General features: G+C 29.7%; 1 protein-coding gene across 1 annotated transcript in view; it reads left to right on the top strand.

Annotated features, from left to right (window-relative positions):
• The window catches only part of LOC145268216 (clustered mitochondria protein homolog), a 138,885-nt gene that overhangs the window by 48,725 nt on the left and 71,917 nt on the right, over positions 1-18,243 (top strand). Inside the window, exons 4-9 of the mRNA XM_080123518.1 lie at positions 4,132-4,278; positions 8,507-8,622; positions 11,619-11,688; positions 12,541-12,625; positions 15,192-15,270; positions 17,918-18,068. Of these exons, the coding sequence (XP_079979644.1) occupies positions 4,132-4,278; positions 8,507-8,622; positions 11,619-11,688; positions 12,541-12,625; positions 15,192-15,270; positions 17,918-18,068 (648 nt within the window). The remainder of the gene's footprint in view (positions 1-4,131; positions 4,279-8,506; positions 8,623-11,618; positions 11,689-12,540; positions 12,626-15,191; positions 15,271-17,917; positions 18,069-18,243) is intronic.

An 18,243-nucleotide genomic window follows, 5' to 3' on the forward strand; every position in this document is an offset into this window, starting at 1 on the left:
TGTAAGCAATGAATGGAGACATGCAGTCATGAAATAATAAATAGAAGAAATGGAGGGGGGGGTAAGTGTACTTTAACAGCAAAAGATATGGTTTAAAACACAAAAATGCTGCGTCACGGTGTAAAATGGATGAAAAAAAAAAACAATTGTTGGGCAGTTTAAAAATTTTTATGCCTGTTGTATTAAGATAACCTAGAAAAAAACTTACTTATTGTGTTATTAAAAAAAAAAAAACAAGACGCCATCAATATTTTTAACCCTTATCCTTGAGTGGCCTCTGGGCCTTGATAATGTGGTGATGCCTTTGTAAAAAAAAAAAAAAAAAAAAAAAAAAAATATTATCACGCTGCAAATTTATCTATTTAAAACCGTGAGATTTTTACATAAAACCAAACATTTCTTCACAAAATAATCAAGGATTTTTTTCTAATTTTTTGATATTACTTGTCTGAGAGATCGCTCTTTCCAATAATACCTTGTCCATACTGTAACGATGTGACTGACAAAAGTTTTTAGTGGACATACAAACACACCCACACACACGGAAAAAGAAAAGGGACCTGGGTGCCATGAGCCAGAAGCGAAAACAAAAGCAAAATTTTGTAAGCAAAAATAAAGAAAAAAAATGTTGCGTACTGGGCGTGAACTTAAGTTCGTTATTGACTGAACTACAATGACATGGATGTTATGACGTTGCAAATTTAGCTTTTTAAAACAAAACAACAAACTGATTGTTTGCACATGTGGGATTTACAAACAGCGTTGAAAGCAAGAGTTTTACTTGACCCTCACTTCAAACAAAACAAGATTTCTACATGAAATAATTGACAATTTTTTTCTCATTTTTCAATATCATATGTCTAAGAGATTGCTCTTTCTAATTTCATGCCACTTCAATGTGGATGACAAGTTTTTAGCAGACACACAAACCCAGACATTTGCCCTTCTATTGAATAAATCTCAAACGTCTGCGTGTTTGTGTGTGTGTTTGTACTTTTGTGCATCGTACATGCACGAACGTAGCATTGTTAAAAGAGCAATCTTTCAGATAAAAAATTGGAAAAAATCGTATATTATTTCATGTAGGAATATCGTTATGTTTGAAGGGGAAATCAGATAAAAACCTTACTTTCGCCGTAGTTTGCAAACCATACATGTATGTTTTTCTGTTTTAAAAGGCTAAATTTTGGACATTATGATGTTTGTGTTTGCGTGGGTCCATCAGTAAAAGCGTTCACTTATTAACTTGAGTTCGCACCTGGCATGCGTCAATTCTTTATTCTTTTTTACCTTTTTTTCTTTGCTTACAAAAGTTTTGCTTCTGGTTAATGCAGTCTTTCGAGTTGAGAACAAACGATGTTACAGTTTTGTTTGTGTTTCTCCCATGACAAAACGTTTGCTTATTCCCCTAAGCAGCAGCAGTCTTTCTTGTCTTTCTCTCTTTCAGTCCCAACATGAAACAACGTCCAAAAGTGAACAGGCACAAAAATCTCAAAATTCAGTACTAACCCTTTCCAACGTAAATCACAACTTTCCGTCTCTGCACTCTCTTAGCTGTCTCTAACTCCTATTCTTTTTCTTGCGAATTCGTTGCCTTATATGCAAATTATAATGGTACATGTGTAACTATTTTAAAAAAGATCCATCTACAAAATTATATGACTCTTTTCTCTTTCTTCCCTCCTCAATCTCATCACCTGATAGGCCAAACAGGTGTGGTCACTTGCATGAATAATACCTCTGATTACCATAATTATTACAAGTAATTCTCATTTTAATCATCAAATATAAAATGTATTCAGTAGAACTTTTCTGCACAAAATTCCTGTAGTTGTTCTGATGATAATCTGCATAATTTCTACTACTTTGCAGAAGCCATGGAGTGTGCATCGTCTGTTGATGGTCAAGCATAGGGCTAATGTAGGTTTTAGGAAAATAATATTTGACAAACATGATTTTTTAAAACATCTGCAACAGGTTATCTATCATTTCTCTCAAACAATTATCAGCGTGTACTTCCTTTTTCTCTCTCAGACACTGGCCAACCTTGTTGATAAATACAAATGTTTGACCAACCAACTATAAATGTTGAAAAACAAGATTGCAGTGGAGATTTATAGCATTCTCTGAACAACTTGGCCTCGATCCTTCGTATAATTATCATTGAAGTCTGGATCTCTCTCCCTAGAATTAGAACATGCAGGAATACCTCAAATCTATTATTGCTACAACAAAGGGAAATATAAATGACTGCATTGGAAATGTCTGTTTTGATTTACTATAGATCAGAAATTAAAAAAAGATCAGAAACTAAAAAAAATGTAATGTCTAATTACAGGAATATATGAAAAATAAAGAAATGTTACAGGATATTAATTTGAGAAGACTTGGTACATGATATTATTTAGTCATATCTAGTATAATCAAATGTGGGTTAGATGATTTATACATGAATTTAGGATAATGTATCCTTGAAGTTCATTCAATCTGAAAATTAAAAAGGCTGTTGCTAAAGTGTATTTTAGGTGCAGTCATTATGAATATAATAATCTGGAGAGATATAATCCCAATATGACTAAGGAGAATGTTCTGGAGCTCTAATTCTGGATGGCTGCAAATAGGCAGGTTGTAAAAGTCTTTGGTTCTAGATTTTAAGATGGCTGTCGTCTGGGTTTTTTTTCTGTGTGGTGGTCATGTAAGGAGTGAGCATAAATACAAAAGATTTATTTTAGTTGTAGTCCAAAATGTTGGGATATTCAATGCAAGTTTAAAATTGTTTAGTCACTTCAAAAGAAATTTGTGGGTTTGCAAATGAATTAAGTTCATAATACTGAATTTGTATTGATTTCAATAAGTGTGTGTCTGTGTGAGAAAGAGAGAGATTATGGTAAAGAACATGCTCCAAGGATATATAGGAAGAAATTGTTGGGCAGAATTTACTATTTGATATCATTTGACCCTAAAGAAACAAAAAGTCTGGTTTATATATTTAATAGTGTCACCATTTTGTACTTGTCTTTTTGGATCAATCAGCTTGCATAGGTTGAACTTTGGAGCATAATTTTCGCTCTGATTTTCTTCTGAATAAACCTTTTCCAATTTCATTTGTAAAATAAAATATAATATTTCAAGATTACCCTTTTGTTAATATTGTAATATGAAAAAATAGAAAGACTTATTTGTTAATATTGTAATATGAAAAAATAGAAAGCCTTATTTGTTAATATTGTAATATGAAAAAATAGAAAGCCTTATTTGTTAATATTGTAATATGAAAAAATAGAAAGACTTATTTGTTAATATTGTAATATGAAAAAATAGAAAGACTTATTTGTTAATATTGTAATATGAAAAAATAGAAAGACTTATTTGTTAATATTGTAATATGAAAAATAGAAAGACTTATTTGTTAATATTGTAATATGAAAAAATAGAAAGACTTATTTGTTAATATTGTAATATGAAAAAATAGAAAGACTTATTTGTTAATATTGTAATATGAAAAAATAGAAAGACTTATTTGTTAATATTGTAATATGAAAAAATAGAAAGACTTATTTGTTAATATTGTAATATGAAAAAATAGAAAGACTTATTTGTGCCTTTTTATTTATACCTTTATTTGTGCCTTTTTATGTTTGATTTAATTCTGTACTCCTTTTTTATTTATGGTGTTCAATTGTTTATGTTGAAATGTAATGTATACTATGAAAAATAACAGATGAAAGTTTAAGTCTTGTCAGCAACAAAATTTGTCATTAAGTTTTTTATGATTTGATATCCTAAAACCTCCTCAAACATATCCTGTAGATTATTATTTATTAAAGCATTTGAAAAGATATTCATTTCTAAACAAAATGGGGACATTTTGAGGACTTAAAAGTGTTTTGGTTTTTGAAACATGACTATTTTATGAATTATCCAAAGTGTTTTATGATCAGTTGGTTTTGTTAATACATATATACGCTTAAATTCTTGCAAATTGTAAAAAATGGATGAATTTGATGTACTATGTAATTATATCCTACTTTCCATATTTGTAAAAATTATCTAAAAATCCAATGACTTGAAATAACATTTTCTGATTTTATAGAATTGCACATAATTTTTTATTTTTTGTCTTTATTACAGAACCATATACAGTAAGAGAAGCTCGTATTCATGTTCGTCATGTAAGGGATCTTCTAAAATCTGTCGACCAAATTGATGCATACAGTGGAATTGAATGCAGTTCTTTGTCATGTCTCAATGCTGTGTGGAATAGCAATGAAAGCTATGGTAAATATTTGCAATCATTTTGAACTTACTCACATATGTTTACATCATATTCACAAGTCGAAACTTTAAAAAAAAATCAGTAGTTTGCTTTAAAATAATTAGACGTCTCCTTTGAGGCTGATATTATTATTATTATTATTATTTTTTTTTATACTCACTAGGAGTAGTCACACATACCATCATCAAAAAATTCTCCTTGATTGGCCTTGTGCCTAATTTGTTCATTATTTATCAGGTTGACAAGAAAGTTTTTGCTGTTTTTAACTATTAAACTAAGATGAACATATCACATCTCATGAAAAAATTTATTGATCGAAATAAGCACCATCAGAATCCACACACTTTTGCCAACGCAAAACACGTGTATTTATGCCATATAAAAATCTTGCATTCTGGTGGCGATGAAGTTGCTGAAGGCATTTTTGATATTGCTTAGGTTTTTTAAACATTTCTTATGCAGAAAGTTGTTGAAATGCTTAAAAAAGTGAGTAGTCTGTAAGAGTATGGCAGATGAAGCAGTTACATAGTCCAAGTCATTCAACTTTTGCAGGTTAGATTTATCAACGTGCAGTTGGGCATTGTCGTGGATGAGAATTGGGCCTTTTGTGTTGACTAATGCTGAGTGTTGTTGTCGAAGTTTCTGATGCATTTCATCCATTTTGTTGATAGTACTTTTCTGCCATAATGGTTTTGCCTGCATTAAAAAAACCCTGTAATGAATGAGACCAGTTGCTAAACATCAAACAATCAACATGACCTTCTTTTGGTGCAACTCTGGCTTTGGGAAGTGTCATGGAGCTTCATTGGCATCCAACCACTGAGCTGAGTGTTATTGGTTGTCGTAAAGAACCCACTTTTCATTGTAAATCTGTCGAGGGGCACCCATTTATCAAGTTTTTTGGTCTTTCCAATCTCCTTCAACTTGTTGGAAATCATTATATACGTTATTTCTAATTCAGAAGCAAGCTCTCAAATAGTTGTGCATGGATTGGTTCTTAATTGATCGTTATCAACATCTGATAGCCAACCACTATGTTCATCTTCACGACTCTGATCGCCACCACAAAACTTCTTAAACTACCCTTGTGCTGTGTGTTCAGTAGTGGTTCCTGGGCCAAATGCTTTGTTGATATTGCTAGCTTTTTGGCCTAGCTTTAATTGAAATAGTAAAATTGTGCGAATTTGCTTTTTTTTCTATCTTGTATTCAACGTTCTGAAAAAATGTTTTAAAACGATTGTAATTTAAATGATTAGATAGAGCAAAAAACACTCTTTAAAATGATATATAAAGTACAGGTATTATAATGAAAACTTACTTGAAAATACATCATTTGAAATCAAAATTTCAAAAACTTTTTTCTCAACTTAATATTTTTATAGTTTGTACAAATAAATATTTCAAAGATTTCTCTTTAAGAACACCTTGTGGCATTCTCTTATGTCTGACTGACAACAAGTCTCCCCAGATTTCCAGTACTCTCTACCTCTTTCAATAGCATTTGCAGATGAATTTGCATTATTGCAATAGCCGCTCACCATTGTTCTTCCCTGGAATTCGGATGGCAATAAGCCTACTGAAGGTTCCAGTTCTCTTTGCAATCTTTCCAGTGGAGGTCTGGCTAGTGCTTTCTGTCCTGTCTTTCCATCCTCCTTGACCCTCCTCACTTATTTGTTATGGTGCCAGACACACAAAAAAAGGGAGGAGGTGGGTCGGCTAACTTACAATTTACAGTTTCAGTTTTCATGATTCAATGTGATGTTTCTTTGTGTTTTATATTTGTAGCCATTTCTGTATGTCTAGTTTGTGTCTGTAGTTCATGTGTGGTGTTAGTCTCTGCATTCAAGGGTTTTCCTTAATATTTCAGCCATTTTCATCATTGTTATCCGTTGTATCTTCCCAGCCATCCCTCTGATTCCAATCTCTTTTATTCTTTTTTCAAAGTTTTTCGTTATTGTTCCTAGTGCTCTGACTATTATTACTATAATTATTAACTTCATTATTAACTTCAAACGTTGTGATGTTTTACACTGTTTCCTCCCCCACCACCACCACCAAGAGCGTGCTCTTACACCAACGCTAGTGAGGATAGTCAAAGAGTTAATTAGATGGAAAACATCAGGCATAGGATGTTTGCTGAGCCAAGCAGAACTGACTTCTGGAGTACGGTGATGTTGTATCTGATTCCCGAGGAGTTCAACTGTTTCATAACATCATTGGGAACTGAGCCAAATGCACCTATGATTATTGGCATGATGGAAGTTTTCTTATTCCACAATCTAGCAATCTCTGACCAGTTTCTGATAGTTCCGTAGTTTCTCATTCTAAGTTGATTTCGTTTGGACAAGCCACATCAGTAATTGGCATTCATTAGTCTTTTTCTTCACAACTACAATATCCGGTTTCCTGTGAGTTATCTCTCGGTCACACTGATGTATGAAATCTCAGAGAATCTTAACGTCCTCATTTTCTACTGGGTGATGTTGGTACTATTTGTCTGTCACTTGGATTCCAAACTTTTGACACAAACTCCGGTGCAGATTTGTACAAATTTTGTCATGGTGACATTTGTATTCTTTTTCAGCAAGTATAGAACATGCACTAACAATACGTGACACTGTTTCAAGAGATATACCACAAAACCTGCACTTATCAGAAAAGTTCTTCCCAAAGATGTGTTTATTTATTGTATTTGTGTATGTAGTGCCTGTTCCTGAGCAGCAAATATAAGATTTTCTGTTTCTCTTTTCAAGTTACCTTTAGACAGAAAATTGCACGTGTTCTGACATTTTTGTGTCTTAGTATCTCGCTCAAACTAACCATAAAGTTTCATTTTTACCAACTTTTCTGCTTTGATTCTTTCCTTGTACTTTTGTCTATCTTCCACCACTTTATCTTTTACCACTGCTGCGAGTAACACTTCATGACTGTTAGCAAGTAGTGGTGTCCATTCTATAAAAGCTGCACTGTATCAAATTACAGCAACAGCCCATGAATTGATGGCTGAGAACAGATTCCTACCATTCAGTCTAGATTTTGGGAGCAGTATACACCTCTTTCGTCTTTTTTATTTTATTGCAAAGCATCAAGTTCAAGCACCCCCAAATATGTGTAGCCTTTTGCATCAGGATCTCTTAATCTTTTACCATTTTGCAAAATGATGCCTTTCATGTCTCCTCGTTTAAGACTAAACAACTATTACACATTTTGAAATTCCAAATTCCTCATTTATGTTTTCACTCCAATGCTGTACAGTTTGAACCAAAAAATCATTTTCCTTTTCTCTTTTGCCAAACAATTTCAGATCGTCCATTAATAACATGTGGCTATCTTTATTTATCCATTCTTTTCCAGTTGGTATCCCATCTTTCTTAGTACATGTGTCAATGGTATGAGTGCTATTATGAATAGAAGTGGCAAAAAAGAATCTCCTTGGAAAATACTGTATCTGGTATTAACTGTTCCTAATAGTTTCTAAAAAAAAAGTTGGTTTTCCAACTGCTCATACTTTTCCCTATGAACTCAATTATGTTTTCTGTCACCCCTATTATTTTAAACGTCCTGGGTACCCACAAATGCAACACCGTATCATAAGCGTTCTTGTAATCTATCCGAGCTACATTCAAGTTTGTTTTTCTCCTTTTGCAGCTCTTTAAAATACATTTATCAATCGATAGTTGGTCTTTTCCTCCTTGACACCTTTTTTTCCACCTTTTTGTTCCACTGGTTATTATTATTATATCTTTCTCCTTGTTAATAGATATTAAATATTACTAATATTCTCTAGGGAATATTAATATATAGTAATATTATTTTCGAATTTTTAATTTTTTTAAATCAATATCCCTTAGTATATTGAGTTTATCTTATGATCTTTTCTTGATGATAGGACATTTTATACAGAAAAAGAAATGTAATTTTAGTTGTAAGGGAGACAATTTTATTTCTTATTTTGAATTAAATTAATCCCCCTTGTTGGGTCCAACTAATTTCTGAAATAAATTGTTGTGGGATATGTTTTTTATATAGTCAAGAACATAGTACAACAATAGCAAATAAAAATTGGTTAGTTAGAATTAAAATGTGCGTTGTCAGCTTTAAGGTATTTGATTCTGATTTTGAAAATTTAATAAGATAATTTTACATATAGAATTTAATTTACCTTAGTTTTTTTTTTGGGGGGGGTCTTAACAGAATAATACAATTATTTCTTTTTTCTTCTTTTTTCAGAGCGCAAAACCAGAGGCCGCCTTGATTCTGTAGATTATTCTCCACCAGAGTACATTTTACCTAATTCGAAAGAACCTCCTCTTCTACCTCTCCATCCTTGTGTTAAAGAGCAAAAAGTAAGGAATTCTAATATTGCCGCATTTTCTTTATATTCAGTACTACTGGAATATTAAACTAAAAGTTTTAATTTACTTGCATACTTCAGACAGCATCTCCATATGCTTGAGAACAAATTTCTATCATTTACTATGATCTTAATCCAGTTTTTCAGCTGTTAGGAATGTATCAATCCTTATTTGTTTGACCTGTTTCTTTGGTGGTCAACCTCTTGATGATCTTTCTTCAATTAAATTTTCTTTTATATATGATATCTGTACGTATCTGGAGTATGGTTTATAAAACATAGTACCCCCCCCCCCCAAAAAAAAAACCTTTGCTAGACATACATTGCCTTTTATATATATAGATTTCTTTACATAGCTGGAGTTTGGTAGCTAGAAAATATGTTCAATCTCATTAATCTCTTTTTGTGAACAACTTCATTGATAGATATCTTAATCTGATATCTACATTTCATGTTTTAATAATTTTTTTTTGACAAATTATAAAAGACACACGATGATACAAGACTGAATATATATAATGCATTTGCACACATTGCTCATGTAAAAAGGTAGTATGAATGTGTCCCAAACTTGATCTCGTGTTTATTTACCTCCTCTCCAGGAAATTAGACACAAGGTCAGGTGAGATTTTGAAAGGCTAGTGTGTGTGTGTGTGTGTGTGTATATATATATATATATATATATATATATATATATAAAAAGAAACAAACTGTATTATGTGTTCATCAACGTTTCGTCTTTATTTCGAGATGAAATAAAAAAAATAAGGACGAAACGTTGAGGAACACATAATACGGTTTGTTCCTTTTTATTTTTCTATTTTGTTGGAATACTATTTCTATTATTTTCATCATATATATATATATATATATATATATATATATATATATATATACACACACACATGCCAGAAGTTAGAAAGTATAACTGTCTAATGCTAATACCTATTTCCATCTCTTTGATTCAATAATTTATCTCTGTCAAGCTAATTTTTCATAATTACAGTAAAAACAAGTGGGATTGTGTAGTGTAGGAGTTGAAACTTTCAAAATGCTCTGTTTCAATTCAGATACCCTATTGTTTTTCTTTAATTATTATACATATTTGGATATAAAGTGTCACCTTTCTTATCCAGATTATAGAAAGATAAGTTATGATTTCTATATCTAGCCTTAATATTGGTACTTGTAGCAATTATATAAAAAAAGATTTTAGATTTTGGGTATCTTCTAGGAATATAATTCCTAAATAAATTATGCTTATTTCTTATAGCAGACAATATGTCGAGAATTGTCCTCATTATTACCATTATTTCTGTCTTGAGTATTGTTATTATGGTGCATCTAGATCAGGCTGCTTGAAGGCATGAACTTCCTTACCTAAATGATGTTTTTTACTTACTCAAATGATGGTTTTTACCCTTTGCAAAACTCAATCATGTTTTGTAATACTAAAACACAAAATTTTCCTCTACAAGACAATCAAACTAAACACCATAAATAAATATCTGAAGATATAAAGAATTTGAATCATTAAAAATTTTACTAATTTTAATTTTGGATTTAACTAGAAAATTAAATAATTTTCCCATTTGTATTTTTTTCCTCTAATGTTTTGATTCTTGTTTATTGTATTTAATCTTAATGTTAATATAATCACTATTTTGCAAAGCATTGCTGTATGTATAAAATTTGTCCATTTAAAACATACTAATCTATAGCCAATCAATATTTGGATTTGTTTAATAATCAAAGGGGGGGGGCTATTTACGTCAGGATTAAAATATATTGGTCCATCATTTTCTTTGATATATGATTTATGTTTTACATCTAAGAAATTGGTGATTTTAATTACTCCTGTAATTTCAAGTTTAAGACCTAAATTTTTCTTAGTTTTTTTATGATTTTGTTTTATTTTTTCTGTTTTACATTTCTCATAACTATCATCTTTATATGCTTAACTCTAGGTTCAGTAACTTATACAAAATGTGTGTATATACATATATTATCATTTGTTATCATTCCAAAACCAGAAGATGTATTTAATTCACACACATAATATTTTATCATATTTTTATGAAATGCATCTTACAAGTTTTTTATTGAATAGCAGAAACCCACTAAACAACTCATGAGACAAATCAGTGTTCCTTGGAAAACAGTTGGAAATTTTTTTTTTTACCTTGAAATGAAAAAGGATTTTGTGAAGAAAAAAAAAATGTTGATAAAAGGAAATGGAGATATTTAAAGTTTGCAAAAATATGGTAAAGAAATGCCTACTTATTGCAGTGTCTATAGGTACCCCCCCCTCCAAAAGAACAATTGAATTCAAATCACTTATAGAGATGCCATCTTGTGTGTTTGTGTGTGCAAATCTCATAAGTAGGGTTGTGACAACAGCATATTCTTTTCATTGTTTTTACTTTGGAGTATATATCCGACACAGACAATTAATCAACCAAGAACCACATCACCACAGAAAAACATAAGATATCAAGGGATATATACCTGAGAGTCAAAACAAGGAAAAAAATATGCTGTTGTTTTAGCCATACTCATAAGCATAAACAAAGACTGTAAACCAAAGATTTATTTTTCAGCAGTGTTTTTCTAAAAACTGTAAATGACCTTTTTTATGCAAATATGATAAATTTCATATTGATGCATTGTCACTGTGATGCATTAACCTGCAAAATTTGTTGTATATTTTGCAAACCTCTTTCCTCTGATGAGAATTGCATTCTTCGAAACTCCAGGGAATAAGGTTTTTCTTGTTTTATTTGTACTCCTTGTTGAATAATTAAAATTTTGTATACCTTCTTTATAGGTTTATAACGCTTTTAAAAATTTGAATAAATTTTCAATATCAAGATTTTTATTCTAAACACACACACACACACACACACACTTAAAACAATTTTAAAACGTTTTATGGAGATCTAAATGTCTTTATTCAATATAAAATAAAATATTTTTATATTCTTTTAGAGTCCTCAATGTTTGAAAGTTATCACATACAGTGGCTGGAATCCCCCTCCTGGAAATCGTAGGATGCATGGTAAGTGTTTACAATGGATTCTTAGACAAAAAAAGAAACTTGGAATGTTCCAGTACCAGATGACCTGGAAAAGATGTCCTTGACAGAACCTAAGAGGATATATATATTTGGAATCCTGACATGACATTGAAATGTTGATCGATCCACGTAGATTCATTACAATATAATTTTATATACTTATAATTAAATAATAATTATTCTTTTATACCTATAGACACTAGTGTTTTGTGGTTACACAATCATCAGTGTAGTATAACGATTCCTGCCAGTCGATAGGTTCAAACCCAGCCACGAAACCACTTTCTCTGGTTGCAACATGTAGGCCAGTGTTAACATGTAACGATAAATTAACACAACCATTACCACTCATCAACTGTGACTTGTCTGTTGAGACATTTTTAAATTTTATATTATATTCATTATTATCTATATTATTACTTTGCAGTATTACTATTACATAGAAATGAGGATTTATTTTGCAATTTAATTTACAGACATATGTAAATTGCATGATAACCTCAAGAAAAGAGTCATTCTTTCTCAAAATGATTGATATAAAGATATTAATTAAAGATTCAATATCATAATAAGATAAATGTATTGATATTATAACATTAATAATAATGATAAATGTATTGATAACTAACTTGATTGACTCGTATTTAGTATAATGACAGATATGTTAAAATTAAGTTTCATTTTTATAAAATAAAGATATCAGTAAGTGTAAACTTGAATTAATAGAAAAAAGTTTATTAGAATAATAGAAAAATATTTTTTATGTCGTGTCTTCAACCATTTAAATTTTAAAAAAAAATAAACATTAAAAATGTTTCTTTTTTTCTTTTGTAGGTGATCTGTTGTATTTGTATATTGTATCTCTTGAGGAAAAAAGATTCCATATAACCGCATCAACAAGAGGGTTTTACTTGAATCAGTATGTATTAACACTATTTTATTGCAAATAAATCATTAATATTATAACAAAATTATTTGATTGACCTTAGTAAAAAAAAACAAAAAAACAAAAAAAAAAAACAATTGGCATAATTTACCTCCCACTCACTGCCCATAATCCTGTTAGATCATAGAATCACTACTAACAAATATCTCCCATCATTAGATTGATGTTGGTCTTATTCAATGTAACTAACAAATATCTCCCATCATTAGATTGATGTTGGTCTTACTCAATGTAACTAACAAATATCTTCCATCACTAGATTGATGTTAGTCTTACTCAATATAATTAACAAATATCTTCTATCACTAGATTGATGTTAGTCTTATTCAATGTAACTAACAAATATCTTTCATAACTAGATTGATGTTAGTCTTACTCAATGTAACTAACAAATATCTTCTATCATTAGATTGATGTTAGTCTTACTCAATGTAACTAACAAATATCTTTCATAACTAGATTGATGTTAGTCTTACTCAATGTAACTAACAAATATCTTCCATCACTAGATTGATGTTAGTCTTACTCAATGTAACTAACAAATATCTTCCATCACTAGATTGATGTTAGTCTTACTCAATGTAACTAACAAATATCTTCTATCATTAGATTGATGTTAGTCTTACTCAATGTAACTAACAAATATCTTCTATCATTAGATTGATGTTAGTCTTATTCAATGTAACTAACAAATATCTTTCATAACTAGATTGATGTTAGTCTTACTCAATGTAACTAACAAATATCTTCTATCACCAGATTGATGTTAGTCTTACTCAATGTAACTAACAAATATCTTCCATCACTAGATTGATGTTAGTCTTACTCAATGTAACTAACAAATATCTTCTATCATTAGATTGATGTTAGTCTTACTCAATGTAACTAACAAATATCTTTCATAACTAGATTGATGTTAGTCTTACTCAATGTAACTAACAAATATCTTCCATCACTAGATTGATGTTAGTCTTACTCAATGTAACTAACAAATATCTTCCATCACTAGATTGATGTTAGTCTTACTCAATGTAACTAACAAATATCTTCTATCATTAGATTGATGTTAGTCTTACTCAATGTAACTAACAAATATCTTCTATCATTAGATTGATGTTAGTCTTACTCAATGTAACTAACAAATATCTTTCATAACTAGATTGATGTTAGTCTTACTCAATGTAACTAACAAATATCTTCTATCATTAGATTGATGTTAGTGTTACTCAATGTAACTAACAAATATCTTTCATAACTAGATTGATGTTAGTCTTACTCAATGTAACTAACAAATATCTTCCATCACTAGATTGATGTTAGTCTTATTCAATGTAACTAACAAATATCTTTCATAACTAGATTGATGTTAGTCTTACTCAATGTAACTAACAAATATCTTCTATCACCAGATTGATGTTAGTCTTATTCAATGTAACTAACAAATATCTTCCATCACTAGATTGATGTTAGTCTTACTCAATGTAATTAACAAATATCTTCCATCATTGTCCACTTTGCATGTGCAGGTTTTGTCATAACTGTGCCCAGCAATTTTGCAGCCAAACATTGGTCAAATTTGATTGATTTTTCTAAAAAAAATTGTATATGGGCAGGAAGCAAGACATAGATACATTATTATAAAGTTATTGTGCCAGCAAATTAGATCTTCATTTTTCTTGAAAAGAACTTATACAGAACAATTTAGTTCTATTATGACAGTTTATATTATTGTGTTTAATAAAAGAAAATTAAAATACATGGTTCTGTAACTTGTATCAAGTTACAGAATTACAATATTGTTTAATACATCTCCACATATCTTTTTAGTTTGTGAAATTTAAAACTTAGTTGCTAATTAGTTTTTTTTACAATTTTTGTTTAATGTAGTAAAATGTGAGATATTTTGCTAGTTGTGATTCATAATTAAAATTATAATTCATGTATTTATTTTTCTTTCAATGTATTTCATATAAATATATCAATTTTATTTGGATTTTTTATAAAAATAGTGAAATTTCAGTGTTGTGTAAAATGCTATGAAAATGGAGGATTTCTCATCATTTTACTACACGATTTTTAAAATTAAATGCTCAATTTTCTGTTCAAGATAGGAATCTAATTTTTGGTATCTGTTCTTATCACATCAAATCCCAACTATCATCACCAGTGCCATGTTGATTTTCTCAAAAAAGTTGCAAATCGACCTGCCCGAGTGTGCCATATACAGCAAGACTTGTATAAATAAAGCTAGTCTGCTGAATCGTCTGTCCATGTTTTAAATGGCCATTGCAATTATGTAGGGATGATCTGCAAAAATATGATGCTCATAATGCCTCAATTGTTGTGTGTAAATGCCAGATTTGTCCATAATACAATACTTTAAGAAACTAAAGTTGTTCAGGTGCAAGTTTTTGTGGTATATCTAAATTAAAAGTAAAAAAATAATGGTACATACAGTACAAAAAGTTGCACCCCCACCTCTGTTTTATGCCGCATTGACACTTTCTTAATCTAAGTTTATTTTTATCCCTTTTTAAAGGTCCACAGAAGATGAATTCAACCCAAGACCGGCCACCCAAAAGCACTTATCTCACTCACTTATTGAGTTGTTAAATCAGGTAAGACTTGGAACTTACGTTGATTACTAACACAGATTTCATATTTCGCTGTTTCTATTAATTGCAATATTTTTTATGCCCAATGTACTAATGTACTACTTTTCAATATTCAGTTCTGGGCAGGTGGTAGTGTAGTATCTGTTCCTATAAGACAATCCTCTCATGTATTTAGGGTAATTTCTCATGTAATTTCTTTAGGGTAATGTATCTTCTGTTATGAGACCATCCCCCTAGGTATTACCTCCTCCTTGGGGAGGATAGCATATATCAACTAGAAACTTTCGTAATTGGAAAAATCAGCATTTAAATAAACTAACAAAAATATTTCTTTGGTTGATCAGTTACTAGCTGCAGTAACCACTCCAGGATGGTGTCATGATACTAAAACACATTTTTGAGGCCACTTTCAAAAGTCAGTTTCAGGTCCTGTGTTAAAAGTTCAGGGCAACTTTTTTGAATGAACTATATTCAGTAAAAGATCCTTTTGAAATTTGAAAAAAAGATCAATTATTAGCCCTTCCCAAAATAGTATCAAATTTATTTCAAACATCGTGTGTGTGTGTGTGTGTGTGTGTGTGTGTGTGTGTGTGTGTGTGTGTGTGTGTGTGTGTGCGTATTATGTATCTTCAACAATTTCACATAATCGTTTGTTAATACCTTGTTTGTTTGTTTAAAAATGAGTAAAATAACTATTTGCATCAACAAAGAACATGTATAAAGTATAATTTATTTTCAGATGATTTACTTTTTGTATACAGTCTATTGTTCAGTAACTTTTCATAAAACTAGTTTCTTCACATGAATTATTTTCGCATATGTTAGTCACTAACAACTAGATTACGCAGTGACTCACTTTTGTTACATAAAAGTAAAACCTTATAAATAGCTGTATGCATTGCCCATTTCTTGGGAGTTTTTTTTTTATTTTATTTTACATATGGCATTGAACTTGTACTAAAATATATATATGTTTTTCTTAATAAAATATTGACAGTTGAATTAGTGTCAGTTGAATTTAGTGACATTGTTTAGTCATTAGGTTATTGATTGAACCAAGTTATTATAAAATTTTAACTAAATTAATTTTAACTTAATTTTATAAATTTTAACATTCTTTCTTTATAAAATTATTGGATATAAATGGTTTCCAAAACTTTTAATAGGATTTCAATTAAATGAATATTTTATAAAAATATTAAAGCCAAACATTATTTTCTTTCTATAACATTTTAAGTGCTTGTAAATTACTTTTAAATTTGAAAGGTTCACAAAGTAATTTTTTTTTTCAACTATTGAGAAAATATTACACTTGCTAAAGTGTAATAAAAAAATAATAAAAATATAAAAATAAATGTATTATATTTAATATAATTAAATGATTTGTTTTAATAAGATTAAAAAAAATGTTTTATGCTACTGCATTTTTTATTTTAATGAATAATCAAGTAATAATATAAAAAATAATTATATGTAATTCATATATTATGTGAGAAACACAAACACACCCGAAGTAGTAAGATGATTTTATCAATGTAGAGATACTGTTTATCTATAGAATCCAAAATGGTTAACATAGGGCTGATAAAATAGTTATTAAAAAAATTATAAAAATTTAATCCATGAACAATTACCTCATTTATTTCTGTTGTTCATTTTTATTGTCCTGATCAATTATCTAGTGAATGTGGGATTAAAACCTTTTGATCCTGAGATAAGGTTTGTTCACATAGAATTTGTTAGCACTGAAATACTAAAGAAATGATGCAAGCTCAACCAATGTTAATTCAAATTTAGAAGAAATTCTAACATGGTTTTTTAATTGACTGTTCTTTTATTTGAGTTTAGGTTGGTTTAGGTTTACATTATACATTGTTTTAAATTTTATTTTTCATTTTTAAGACTTCTTTTTTATGTCTACTCGGGCTTGCTTTCTAATTACTTTCAATAGGAAAATCTTTCAATTGTGTTACTCGACGCATAATTCACTCATTTTTCGCCCGCATTTCACTTGTCAAACCTTTTGACCTTATCAGACAAGTTTTTTATCCTAACTCTCCTTGAATGCTTCTCAAAACGTTAAACAGAAAATAATTATTTTATATTCGCAGAAATTTCCATACAGCAGGATTTATTTATTTATTTATTTTTTTTAATTGAATCATAAAATTAAAATAAAATTTTATGCAAATAAAAGCAAAATTAGCAATGAATTTAATGAAAAAATTATTTTAATACTTTTTAAATTGATTTTATTAGATATCTGTCAAATATTTACAACAATTAAACTAACTGGTGTACTTTTAAAATTTTACAGAATTAAAAAAATCTAATTCATATTTAAAAGTTTATCTTTGAATATTGGTAACTGAGTTTGGAAAAAAACTATCCTTCAGTAGGACAAGTGTTTGACCGGAATTAGATGAAGCTAACATACTAAGAAGTAGCATTCAGTATTATGAACCTCCACAAAAACAATCTATCTCCACTTTCTCTAACTTCACTTATTTTTAAATTGCATGTGTTTCTCCTCTATTGTATTTGAATGCTTCAAAAAATTACACTAAACGACTTTCAGAAGTTGCAATCAAACTAGTTGAAGTATCCAATCTTTAATATAACCCTTTTTTTTTAATTTGTTCTTTTGCAGATAAGTCCTGCCTTCAAAAGGAATTTCTCCATCCTATTAAAGAAACGAGCTCAAAAGCATCCCTTTGAACGTGTCCCTACACCTTATCAAGTATACAGTTGGGTGGCTCCTCAACTTGATCATACAATTGATTATATCAGAGCAGAAGATGGTTAGTATATTATGTACAGTTTTAGATTAAGCATGAAAAATAAATTCATCCCATTTTATTTGCAAGTTCTTATAAATTGCTTAACCATAAATAAATAAGGCTAACCTTAATCTTTTTTCTTTTTTTCTCTGAGATACTGGAAATTTCACCTATTCAGCTAAAGAATACCAAATGT

Source organism: Euprymna scolopes, chromosome 43, assembly GCF_053919585.1.
Source record: "Euprymna scolopes isolate OS-2025 chromosome 43, ASM5391958v1, whole genome shotgun sequence".
Lineage (NCBI taxonomy): Eukaryota > Metazoa > Mollusca > Cephalopoda > Sepiida > Sepiolidae > Euprymna > Euprymna scolopes.